At 39.3% G+C, this 13,520-nt stretch overlaps 1 protein-coding gene across 3 annotated transcripts in view; it reads left to right on the plus strand.

Annotated features, from left to right (window-relative positions):
* The window catches only part of LOC117421334 (protein FAM184B-like), a 38,138-nt gene that overhangs the window by 16,331 nt on the left and 8,287 nt on the right, over window positions 1-13,520 (plus strand). Inside the window, exons 3-9 of one of the 3 annotated variants that reach the window (XM_034920779.2) lie at window positions 3,674-3,809; window positions 8,728-8,879; window positions 9,480-9,686; window positions 9,904-10,014; window positions 12,062-12,169; window positions 12,408-12,529; window positions 12,725-12,875. In XM_034920779.2, coding sequence (XP_034776670.2) covers window positions 3,674-3,809; window positions 8,728-8,879; window positions 9,480-9,686; window positions 9,904-10,014; window positions 12,062-12,169; window positions 12,408-12,529; window positions 12,725-12,875 — 987 coding nt within the window. The remainder of the gene's footprint in view (window positions 1-3,673; window positions 3,810-8,727; window positions 8,880-9,479; window positions 9,687-9,903; window positions 10,015-12,061; window positions 12,170-12,407; window positions 12,530-12,724; window positions 12,876-13,520) is intronic. The other 2 variants (XM_059035322.1, XM_034920780.2) reach the window with 2 other exon arrangements.

Consider the following 13,520-nt stretch of genomic DNA (forward strand, 5'->3'; position numbering starts at 1 on the left):
ACCCTCCGGTCAAGAGTCCGGAGCCCTGACCACTACCCCATGCTCTGCGCTCATGCACAATCTCATACAATACCAACACAATCATGTCATTCGAATAGGCAGTGGACAGCGTTACCACTCACATCACAGTAGCTATGGCATGCACAATAGTATGGTAGTCGGCACTACCACTAGCTCTCATTACCGACCTCATCGTTTCGAATTAAATCAACGTAGTCGGTGGGACCATGTTATCAGGCAGCGCAGCATGATATGACATTAGACAAAAACAGAGTGTAATCGGCGCTACTCTCAAGCCTCCTTAACATTGCAAAGTATAAAGACACAGTTGACTTACCATTGCTAGATCTTATGCTTCTTGCCTTCAAACTTGAGAACTCCTTAATAATGTCTGTTAAGTCCATTTGGCGAAGCAGGTCATGTTCAATCGACATGAGACTTAAATGATTGAGTCATTAAATTCAGTAATTCATTAAATTCTCTCTGAGGCGGAAAAATTAGTCTTTATTCTGGCAAATAAGGGGGCCCTTGCTCATCCAGTGCGATCTCACCTCCTCGGTTATCGGACCCCAACATGCCGTATCGGAGCTAGCAATAGCATTATCTGTTTAGTCAGTTTCTCCCGCCTTAATTTGGCAGTTCAATGGCTGGCTCTCATTTTTCTCCTCTGCTGTTCTGGCTGTGCACTCAGCGCTAACCGACTCGCCGATCTCTGCTCCTCTGACTCATGTGGCTCTTCCTCACTTTCATTCTTCTGACACTGACTTTTAAAGAATTTAGTTAGTTTTGGGGTACTGTTTACAGTATAACCTCCTCGGCTTTAGCTAGTTTGAGTTTAGTGATTTTTCTTTTTTTCGCACCGCTCTCGTATTTCCGTGACATGTTTGCCGCTAGCTACTCAGCTTAGCTTATTTTAGTTGAACGCCAGTGGGTATAGCTAGAGTAAGATTTTTTTATATTTGTCAAATAACTACGGCATGCAAAAGGACACAAAATGTTTTAAAAATAGGCAAATTGTTTTGTTTAGTCCATGTTTTTTTATTAGCCAACCATCATCAGTTTGACTTTACAGGAACGACGGGGCCCCCCTAGGAGGCGGGGCCCTGGGCTTCAGCCCATGTAGCCCATTGGCTTAACACGGCCCTGAATATTGTGGGGGGTATTTATCTCTCTGTAGAATACACACATTTGCTGTAAAAGTCAAACCATAATAGATACTGCCAGGCCTATAGATATAAACTTAAATTTGTGCTGCCTGTTGTACTGATTCGATCCTGACGTATACCCAATAAGAATGGAGGATGTGCACAGTTTATTATTAAGAATGGAGGATGTGTACAGTTTATTATTAAGAATGGAGGATGTGTACAGTTTATTATTAAAAGTGCTCCCTCCTTAAAAAATGAGAACAGCTGTTTACATTTGGTAAACAGCTAAACAGCTGTCAGAACCATTTCTACAAGTTACAGTTAGAATTAAAGGTTGATTCAGAGGCTTCCAAAAGCCATCATTAAAAGTGTTGTTTAAGAAATCATTTCCCCAGAGTGACATACCTGAGGTGCAGCATCTCACTGTCACCGGGTTTCTGCTCAGACATGTTTTACAGCTGGGTGAGACTGAGTGACTAATGACAGAGTGAGCTGGGGGCTGAACCCACTTCCCTGTTGCTCTAACTACTGGATCCCATTGTTGAATGGTAGCAAACCACATGATGGGGTTTATTTTTATGATCTAAATAGGAGCGGATCTTAATGCCACCGCTTTCAAATTTATAAACTTGACATTTTGCAAACCCTCTTTCTACTGTTAATGTATTTAGTGGTGTTATTAAGGTCACAATACAGCATATCAACCCTGGGAGAAGAGGTAGAAGGATGAATATAGAGATCCTCCACTTTTCAGTCAAAGTTATATCTTTTCATATATATTTGCAATGGGCTGCTGTAAGTGGAAATTGTCATTGCTTTATGAATATGTACAGATCATGGTCAGCAGAAATGTAGCTGGTATTGCTGTCTTCTACAATACCTTGTATCGAATTAGCACCCACAGTGAAGCCAGCAATGCGTTCCTTGCCTATTAGCTTAGCTTCAGCTGCTGCCCTCCACACAGAGGCTATCGGAGAAGGTACCTGAATAGGTATTTAATGCTATCTCTATGCACTTTTTCTACTGCTTTTATAAGCGCCACTCTTTATCTTATGAATTGTTAATCTGCTTTTCCAGGTACAGTATTACTTCCTGTGTCACGCTTACTGACATGGTTTACCAGAATGAGATCCTTTATCTTCATAGTGTAATATAAACACAGGAATTGATAATGATAGGTGTTATAAGACAAAAACATAACAAGAGAAACAAATATCTTCAGCACCATGTTTAGAGGAACTAGGATAATGTTTCTGATAAGCCAAGGTTTTACTCCTTTGTTTTGGTGGTAACCAATTGGTACATCAAAGTATAGAAAGATTATATAAATTATAAGGATTTCATTTTCTGCTATATAATATCTAGGGATGCATCGAATCCAGGATTCGGTTTCAGATACCGAATAATTCTTTTTGAGCAGGGTTCGGATTCGGATGAATACTTAGGATTCAGTGAACCGAATCCGAATCCTACATCCGCCCAGACGCACATCCATTTTAATACATCCCTCCAATGTGTGCAGTTTTTCTTTAAATAAAAGACACAAATCCGGTATTGAACGTAACTGTTGTATTTAATAACAGGCATTCAAGAATAAGAACACGTTTGATGAACTCTGTCGCAGCTCTCAACTCCCTAAATTACTGGTGGTGCACACACTAAACACGTCACGCAGCTGCTGAATGTAAACATGTAAACATGTAAACATACACCCTCCACCAGCACAGTCACATCACACTTTTCATGGAGTAAAGTTATGCAGTAAACTTGTAATATATAGTAATGAAAAACTGTGCTTTTGTGCTTTTTTGTTTTGTCTGTGAAATGTGTTCTAGAGCTCATACTGAGATAAAAAAAAAAAAAAACTCTGTGCACAGAAATATGTATTTTTTGTAACTTTAAAACTGTCAGATGTGCAAGACGTAAGTGACATTTTACGTTATTGTAATGTGCAAATACAAGATGAACCATTTGGGAAGTGCTGTGTTTTTATTAAAATAATTTTAAAACTGTTTTGTAGCCTATTTGACAGGTGTTACACAGGGAGATTCAGGTCACTCACGGTCATTTTTTCCTCATAGCTCTCAGATCAGTTGACACAGGTTGAAACGTCATAAAAGAAAATAGAGGGTTATGGCAAAGATGCAGCTCTCCTTGTAAAGATAAAGTAAATGGTTCTGTATTTTGACATGTCTGTTGTGGTGGGGAGGGAGCTAGCGGTAAATTGTGTAAGTTTCAAACTGAAATCTTATTCAGGGATATATTTCCATTTGGTAATAAAAATACTATTAAATAAAAGGCTCAAAACTATAGATTGTGCATGTCCCTTGTTAGTAGCTGTCTGTTTTTCATGCAAGTTTCCTTCAGTTTTCTTGACAATTTTTGTAGGATTCGGTATTCGGTTTGTTATTCATCCGAATCTTTTGAGATGGATTCGGTATTCGGCCGAATCCCAAAAACTTGGATTCGGTGCATCCCTTTAATATCCTTTTTTGTATGCTAACCCCTGACTTGTTGTTCTTCAGGAATTGGAAACGCAGCTTCAGGAAGCACGTTGCAAAATGTCTGAGGCCGTCGCCAACATGAGGAAATCAGAGGAGGAGCTGTCAGTGGCTAAAGAGCGGCTCATACTGCAGGAGAATGAGATACTGAATAAATCAGGTGAAGGAAAACCCCTACCAACCTGGATACGCTAAACAAACACGAAATATGGCCTACATGTATAGTAGCATGATGGGAGGAAGAGCACGGGGCAGAATTGAGCTGCTTATATGAAGAGCACAGGGCAAAATTGAGCTGCTTATATGAAGAGCACAGGGCAGAATTGAGCTGCTTATATAAAGAGCACAGGGCAGAATTGAGCTGCTTATATAAAGAGCACGGGGCAGAATTGAGCTGCTTATATGAAGAGCACAGGGCAGAATCAAGCTGCTTATATAAAGAGCACGGGGCAGAATTGAGCTGCTTATATGAAGAGCACGGGGCAGAATCAAGCTGCTTATATGAAGAGCACAGGGCAGAATTGAGCTGCTTATATAAAGAGCACGGGGCAGAATTGAGCTGCTTATATAAAGAGCACGGGGCAGAATTGAGCTGCTTATATGAAGAGCAGGGGGCAGAATCGAGCTGCTTATATGAAGACCACAGGGCAGAATCGAGCTGCTTATATGAAGAGCACAGGGCAGAATCAAGCTGCTTATATGAAGAGCACAGGGCAGAATTGAGCTGCTTATATGAAGAGCACAGGGCAGAATCAAGCTGCTTATATGAAGAGCACAGGGCAGAATCAAGCTGCTTATATGAAGAGCACAGGGCAGAATCATCGAGCTGCTTATGAAGAGCACAGGGCAGAATTGAGCTGCTTATATGAAGAGCACGGGGCAGAATTGAGCTGCTTATATGAAGAGCACGGGGCAGAATCGAGCTACTTATATGAAGAGCACAGGGCAGAATCAAGCTGCTTATATGAAGAGCACAGGGCAGAATCATCGAGCTGCTTATGAAGAGCACAGGGCAGAATTGAGCTGCTTATATGAAGAGCACAGGGCAGAATTGAGCTGCTTATATGAACAACACGGGGCAGAATCGAGCTGCTTATATGAAATTGTTATTTTATATGAAGTTACTATTGTTTCATTCCTCTCAGGAAATTTGTATTTACAAATTATGAAGTGCAAAAAATAGTTCCCTGATCACGATCTTACAGCCTTAGTTTTGATGACCTGAAATCCTGCAAAGTAATCCCTTCTAAATCCCCAAAATGTACATTTAAAACTTTTACCAGTCTGTTTTTTCAGATATATGTTTCCAACCACTTCAATATCACAGTGATAGACTTTCATAGGGATGTATCTCCACCTGTTGGCAAATGCCTGAACAGCTTCAATATTGGATATGTGTAAAGCAAATGTACCAGAATATAGGGCTCCCAAGTGGCGTATCTAGTAAAGGCACTCCGCCCGGAGTTCGAATCCAGGCTATGCCACTACCGACCGTGGCCGGGAGTTCCCAGGAGGGCGGCGCACAATTGGCCAAGCGCTGCCCAGGCAGGCAGGGTTTAGGTCGGCTGGGGAGTCCTTGGCTCACCACGCACCAGCGACCCCTGGCCGGGCGGCCTGCAGGCCTGCCTGTGTGTAATTCAGAACGGCGTGGTCCACCGATGCTGTAGTTCTGTAATGGCTTCATGGTGGGCTTGCAGTGCGAAAAAAAGCAGAAGCTGACGGCACACATTTCGGAGGACGCGAGTGCTCGTCTTTGTCTGAGTTAGTGCGCGGGTTGCAGTGGTGAGCCGGGTTGAATAATTGGGCATTACAAATTGGGAGAAAAATTGGGGGTAAAATAATTGGCGATTCCAAATTTTATTAAAAAAAAAAAAAGTATACCAGAATATACTTTCATAGCATATAATTAATATTGCAGAGCCACTAAAATGCATTCTTAACATATCTTTTATATTACTACAAAATCTACCGTGAATGCTTTATGTTTTTGACTGCCTGACTATATCTTTAATCTATTACAGCAGGGGTTCCCAAACTTTTTTACCCGAGGCCCACCTGTTCAGCTGCATTTGGCACTGCGGCCTACTATTAGCACTCCTTGGGAAAAACTCAAATTAAAAAACATTTTATATGTTTAAACCTGTAACATTATAAATAAACCTAATCTAAACTGTCCTTATTCATTTGAATAACTATGACGTTTTTATCAAATCTTTAAATTAGGCACCTTTGTATAATTGAACATTTTAGAAATGCAGTTATTTTTCTTGCTCATCAAACAAGAAAGTGCATGTCACTTATTATTCCCATTCATAAATACCTGAACAGGACATTTGAGTAAAACCAGTACAACGTGCACAAGAACATAACTCTTAAATCCTAAATAATCAACACTGTAACTAAAACGTCCAGCCGTTACCTCTCACGCTGAACTGTCATGCACAAAAAAGACGAATGCGCACAATACAGAAGGAAACGAGAGCCTTGCAGAAGTTACTTTTTTCGACACTCCTCTGTACAACCAAATACAACCTGCAACCCCCCCCCCCCCACTTAACCACAAGAAAACTTATGAAAATACACCCATCTGCAGCGAAATTTGAATCAGTCAAAAAACATATTCTAGCATTATTTTAAGACGACTGTGAACGAGCCAGTAATCAATAAAATAGCAGTATATCCAAACATGTTAATAAATCAATTACCGGTATGTAACAAGATTTATCAGATTATCAGATTGATTAATAACTTGATGTAGTTAATATTGAAACATACATCAAAGTGCTCAATATTTTAAATGTTAATAGCTAATTAGTCACAAAACCATATTCATCATAGGTATCAATTGAATTTTTAAATGAATGTTATCAAGTGCAAAAGTTAGTGAAAACGTTTCTTCAAAAGAAAAAACCCATTTGAGCACCTCAAAGCTGAGCCCACGGTACAAATGCATTCAAACTACTGTAGCTGCCTTTTTTGTTCTTTATACTTTGCAAAACGTATTCTTTGTTTGCGGATTATATATATATATATATATATATATATATATATATATATATATATATATATATATATATATATATATATATATACAGTGCCTTGCGAAAGTATTCGCCCCCTTGAACTTTGCGACCTTTTGCCACATTTCAGGCTTCAAACATAAAGATATGAAACTGTAATTTTTTGTGAAGAATCAACAACAAGTGGGACACAAGCATGAAGTGGAACGAAATTTATTGGATATTTCAAACTTTTTTAACAAATAAAAAACTGAAAAATTGGGCGTGCAAAATTATTCAGCCCCTTTACTTTCAGTGCAGCAAACTCTCTCCAGAAGTTCAGTGAGGATCTCTGAATGATCCAATGTTGACCTAAATGACTAATGATGATAAATAGAATCCACCTGTGTGTAATCAAGTCTCCGTATAAATGCACCTGCACTGTGATAGTCTCAGAGGTCCGTTTAAAGCGCAGAGAGCATCATGAAGAACAAGGAACACACCAGGCAGGTCCGAGATACTGTTGTGGAGAAGTTTAAGGAGCACTGTGCAAGCGATAATATTGAAATGGAAGGAGTATCAGACCACTGCAAATCTACCAAGACCTGGCCGTCCCTCTAAACTTTCAGCTCATACAAGGAGAAGACTGATCAGAGATGCAGCCAAGAGGCCCATGATCACTCTGGATGAACTGCAGAGATCTACAGCTGAGGTGGGAGACTCTGTCCATAGGACAACAATCAGTCGTATACTGCACAAATCTGGCCTTTATGGAAGAGTGGCAAGAAGAAAGCCATTTCTTAAAGATATCCATAAAAAGTGTCGTTTACAGTTTGCCACAAGCCACCTGGGAGACACACCAAACATGTGGAAGAAGGTGCTCTGGTCAGATGAAACCAAAATCGAACTTTTTGGCAACAATGCAAAACATTATGTTTGGCGTAAAAGCAACACAGCTCATCACCCTGAACACACCATCCCCACTGTCAAACATGGTGGTGGCAGCATCATGGTTTGGGCCTGCTTTTCTTCAGCAGGGACAGGGAAGATGGTTAAAATTGATGGGAAGATGGATGGAGCCAAATACAGGACCATTCTGGAAGAAAACCTGATGGAGTCTGCAAAAGACCTGAGACTGGGACGGAGATTTGTCTTCCAACAAGACAATGATCCAAAACATAAAGCAAAATCTACAATGGAATGGTTCACAAATAAACATATCCAGGTGTTAGAATGGCCAAGTCAAAGTCCAGACCTGAATCCAATCGAGAATCTGTGGAAAGAACTGAAAACTGCTGTTCACAAATGCTCTCCATCCAACCTCACTGAGCTCGAGCTGTTTTGTAAGGAGGAATGGGCAAAAATTTCTCGATGTGCAAAACTGATAGAGACATACCCCAAGTGACTTACAGCTGTAATCGCAGCAAAAGGTGGCGCTACAAAGTATTAACTTAAGGGGGCTGAATAATTTTGCACGCCCAATTTTTCAGTTTTTTATTTGTTAAAAAAGTTTGAAATATCCAATAAATTTCGTTCCACTTCATGATTGTGTCCCACTTGTTGTTGATTCTTCACAAAAAATTACAGTTTCATATCTTTATGTTTGAAGCCTGAAATGTGGCAAAAGGTCGCAAAGTTCAAGGGGGCCGAATACTTTCGCAAGGCACTGTATATATATATAGATAGATTGTAATTTTATTAATACTGAACACAATGTTTACATCTGCCAGCAGAGCGATCACAACACTGCCCTATTGTTAGAGCTTTCGCTTTACATCCCGCCTACAGGCAGGCAATCTCTTGGCTCTGATTTGTGAATTTCTGCTTCGATTGACAGTCCGCTAGTACTCCCTTGCTACACTATATTTTTCTACAGTTACAGCTGCCACCGACGCCTGCTTTTTGCTATTAATAGAAAAAAATACATAGAATGTCATTGCTTCCACCCGGGACTGTGGGCCGCGGACCACAGTTTGGGAACCCCTGCTGTACAGTACATTTGAAGTACTATGTACTGTGTAATAAGATGTTGTGAGGCAGGTGCAGATGTAACTCTCACCTTTTTATAAACCGAAACAGAGGCGCTGATGATTCACTGCTCATCTCAGAACAAGGCGTCTGCTGAGGTGGAAGAGTCAAGAAATCAGGTGTTGCAGTTTCAGAAGCGTATCAGGGAGCTGGAGCAGAAGAGCAATGGAAAGAACACTGAGCACGCCCAGCAAGTGAGACAGGTAGAGTTGTGATTTCACAATGAGCACGCCCAGCAAGTGAGACAGGTAGAGTTGTGATTTCACAATGAGCACGCCCAGCAAGTGAAACAGGTAGAGTTGTGATTTCACAATGAGCACGCCCAGCAAGTGAGACAGGTAGAGTTGTGATTTCACAATGAGCACACCCAGCAAGTGAGACAAGTAGAGTTGTGATTTCACAATGAGCACGCCCAGCAAGTGAAACAGGTAGAGTTGTGATTTCACAATGAGCACACCCAGCAAGTGAGACAGGTAGAGTTGTGATTTCAGCTTTCTTGTTGAGAACTTACTTGATATTGTCAGTAATGCTGAATTTGGCAGTCCAGGTTACAATGAAAAAAACTAAAATCCCAGTGTCAGCCCTACTCATAAATAAGAAACATTTGGAAAGACAGTTTTACCAGATCTAAAAAAAGTTGAAGTTAAAGAGCAAAATGATTCTATAGTCAGACTGATGGGAAGAAACTATAACCTGAAAATATACTACAATCATGTCCTGCCATCCATGTCTATACCAATCATGATAGTGGGAGTCAGCTGAGCTCCATGAGGTCGCATGCACTCATTGATATTGGTTTGTAGCATGTGGAAGCTCTTACTGCACAGAAGCAGGACCTCCAGCAAACACACAAAGAAGAGCTCCGGAAATGGAAGCGTCAGTCTGATGAGGAGAAGACACGTTTGAAAGAGCAGCTGATGAAGGCCTTGGAGGAGGTTATGAGGAAACATGCAGTGGAGCTCAAGTCAGTGCAGACTTCCCTGGAAACCGAGAGATGGAAGACACAAAAGGTGGGATTGCTTCCCTTCGGTGAAGTAATTCATATGGCATTTTCCCTGTGTTCGGTGAAGTAATTCATATGGCATTTTCTCTGTGTTCGGTGAAGTGATTCCATGGCATTTGCAGTGTGTCTGTCCGTCTGTCTACTTCATCACGTTTCCTTTGCCCTCAAACAGAAGCGTCATTTAAAGCCTGTGATTTAAAAGATGGACTCTCACTCTTTTGCAGGATCTCCAGACCGAAGTGGAAGAGTCCAAAAAGAGAATGGAGAATGAGAGACAACAGCTGGAGAAAGTGAAAGATGTCCTTTCCAGCAAACTCCAGGAATCCATCAGTGAGGTACTGTTTCAGAATTGCTCTCATTATCCGACACAAATAACTCCTAACAAAATAGTTTTAATAATATCAGTGTTAATAGTTTAATTAAATTTGCCTGAACTATTAATCAGTGTCAAAAATATGCCAAATATATTTAGCCTTTTGCTTATACAGCACTATGTGTGCAGTGTAAGGTCATTCTTTCATATTTAATGTTCTCTCTTCCTTATACAGTACATATAAATGAAGTACACATGTAGTTATATACGCCTAAATAGCGCAGTAATTTATTAAAAAATAAATAATAAAGATTACAGCAGCCACCAATGCCCCCCTACCACATTAATCTGCATGTTGTCACAAATTAACTTTTCTACAGCAGATTGGGAGGTAGATGATTACTAACACTTTCTCAGCCTGTCAAAAGCAGAGCACAAGAGGATCTACACACCGCTGCCCGTAAATGACAAACAGCTTTGTTGTATAACGCTGACCAGCAAGCCTGTCATCTTGTTTTAACCAATGATGCCACCACAACCCATTCTATATGAATAGGGAGAAAATGGCAGTCTCTACACATTGTTTCTGTTAAAAACAGTTATTCAATTGGTTTTGTGTTTGTCTACTTTTCAGTTATACCTCCTTGTTATTACAGTGTGATTATGGTTTTCCTCATTAATAAAGCTACAATTGATGTCACCCATAGTAACAATAATTATATTGGGGATAAATCAGTTCTGTAGAAATATATTTTTGGCCACTTCAGCACCATATTATTATAAACTGGCTTACATGCTCTATAGCATTGATGTGTGTAAAGAATATACAGTTATGGCCAAAGGTTTTGCATCATCTAGAATTTAGGATTGAAACAGAATAAAAAAAAATAAAAAATGTATGAACATATTTTAGATATTTTATTTTACATCATGTAATCAAAGAAACTACAAAATTGTATAGTAACGTCTACCAGAAGCCATAATAATAGTAAAGTATTTCATGTTAGATTTTGAAATGTCACATTTTTTAATTAAAAAAAATAAATAAATCATTAAGAAAATGGAAATCTACAAAGTGGTATGTAATTCAATATGTTAACGTAACATTATCCAGCAGATTTCATTCGACTTTATGAAGCAAAATGAGTTAATTCTATAGGGTGATGCAAAACATTTGTCCATAGCTGTACAGCTGTCACTTTATTATCCAAAACTCTGGATTTTTTTGTGTCAATGAAAAAGCATAACTTTGATTATCTGATATACCTGATTATCAGACAGAAATTTGGACAAATTGAAGTGTGTTGTATTTCATAGTCTACAGTAGCGCATTGGACCGAAAAAGAAATTGAACACAGACTGGGCCAAAAAAAATGTAAGTAAAATCAGAAATTCCCTTATGCCTCATTTCCACTGCGGGCCGCGGCTGACTTGGCCAAGAAAAAACGTGGCCAACCTCAGAAGTTCATGTCCTGCATCAAAAGGTTACTGGGGGTTAGTATTGTGCTATGTTTAAAAAAAAAAAAAAAAAAAAAAAAAAAAAAAAACCTTAGCAGTAGTATGCTGCAATTGAAAGAAATTTTGTTTGAAGATAGTGATGAAGTTTATTTTTGCTTTCAGTTTCTTTATTAGCTTTTTATATTACAAAACCTGTTTGGCCAAACTTCTCTACAACCATTACAGTAGTTAAAAAAACTTGAAATGTGTAGCTCTTTTCTTCTTATCCAGAACATGCCTCCCTGCTACATGATGGTCCTTTGTGGTCTGGCCACATCGGGGACAATAGAGCAAACCATATAACTATTCTAGGGCTGGAGCCGGCCGCTTGTATATGTATGTGGTCATGTGATGTGTCCTGTGTGTCATGTTTGTAATATATTGCAACAACTTGCTGCAGTGGCCAAATTCACACAAATTTTCAACACTGATTCCTCTCAAACAGTGCGCCCCAATTTGGTTTTACTGTCTTCTGCATGTTTAACAAAAAAATAAATAACAATGTTAGCTTGTCAAAAAAAGAGAGAAATTATGTTATTAAACTATACATGTCATTTTACATGGCTATCCAGGTTTCCACACTAGAGAGTCTAATGCAGCAAAGTGCTCACTCCAGCAAGTCCAGCGAGAGGCTGAGCAAAGAGCTGGATGAGACCCGCCTCACTATCTCTGAGTTAAAGGTAAAGCCTTTTTAAAAAAGTGTGCATTGCTAAACTTGGAGGGTATTGCTTTGCTGCAAAACTAAAAAACTTTGTGACTGATTTAACTACTGAAATATTGCATTTGCTACTTTAATAGCAACTATATGTTATATGAAAACCAGGTACAATACAATCAGCATTTATTCTTTACATTAACAGTACCAACAGGTGTAACCTGCAGTGACTTCTTTCACCTGTTTACCTCTTTTAATTTAAGGAGGAATTGGAGCAACAAAAAGAAAAACATCAAAAAGAGATATCAGATTTGGAAATGGAAAACCAAAAAAATAGAGACCAGATTTTAGGACAGGTCAAAGCAAAATATAAAGAAAAAACAAGGTAGGTGTTTCCAAAATTAGTAAAAGAGAACCTGAAATTTGTTAACATTTTCCATTTTGTTTATGATATTACAAAACCGTATCCTGCTTATCTGGCGATCTCTCTAATGAGTGTGCCAGTTGTTGGTACATGATATTAAGACGCTCACTGTGGGCTGAAACACCTCCTGAGTGAAATGAGCTCTCTCTCTTTAAGGCTTGAATGTGACCGGCTTTGCGAGCGCTTAAAGAAAGAACATGCAGAAAAACAGCTCTCTGCTCTGAATCACATGCAGAAAGAGAAAGAGACTGAAATCCAGAAGATCAATGAGGAATGGCGAAAGGAAACTGAAGCACTCCAATCGCAGGTACAATATAGCAAGGTAGCCCCAATACCGTGTCTTCAGAAAGAAGAGTGATCAGTCCTCCTGTTGCAGATTGCAAATGTAGTGTAACATAACACTTTATGAGTGGCATAACAAAGCTTATTTAAAAAATGCACTTTACTTAAATTTGAGTGAAATAACAATATACAGTAGGTGAAATAATTGTGAATGCCTTAAAAAGTAAGGAGTGGTGTTCCGAAAAATATAGCGTGATACGTCCCCACATGTTGCTACAACTGTTAATAACGTACCTGGGGCACTGGGGTTTGAGATCTGTCCTCTAAATCACTGAGGGATTAACTGCAGAAAGCGATTTAAAAAAAATAAAATAAACATAACAACAAGTGCTCTGGCTTTTCTGTTCCATACCACGTAATGGATCATTATCGCTGTGTTACCTGTCTGACAATGTGGGCAATATTCCTTACACTATCAGTGCACTAGAGCGGACATTTTGAAAAGAGCTTTGAAACAGACTTTAAAGTTGGTGTAAAAGGTTGTCAGGATGTTAACAATGAAAAAAAAATTACAGGTGTACGTTTAAACAGCTGTAGCAGACACGTTGGGATGTGTAACGCTATATTTTTAGGAACCCCGCTACTTACTCTTTAAAGATAGTTAAAACCT

Source organism: Acipenser ruthenus, chromosome 1, assembly GCF_902713425.1.
Source record: "Acipenser ruthenus chromosome 1, fAciRut3.2 maternal haplotype, whole genome shotgun sequence".
Taxonomy (NCBI): Eukaryota; Metazoa; Chordata; class Actinopteri; order Acipenseriformes; family Acipenseridae; genus Acipenser; species Acipenser ruthenus.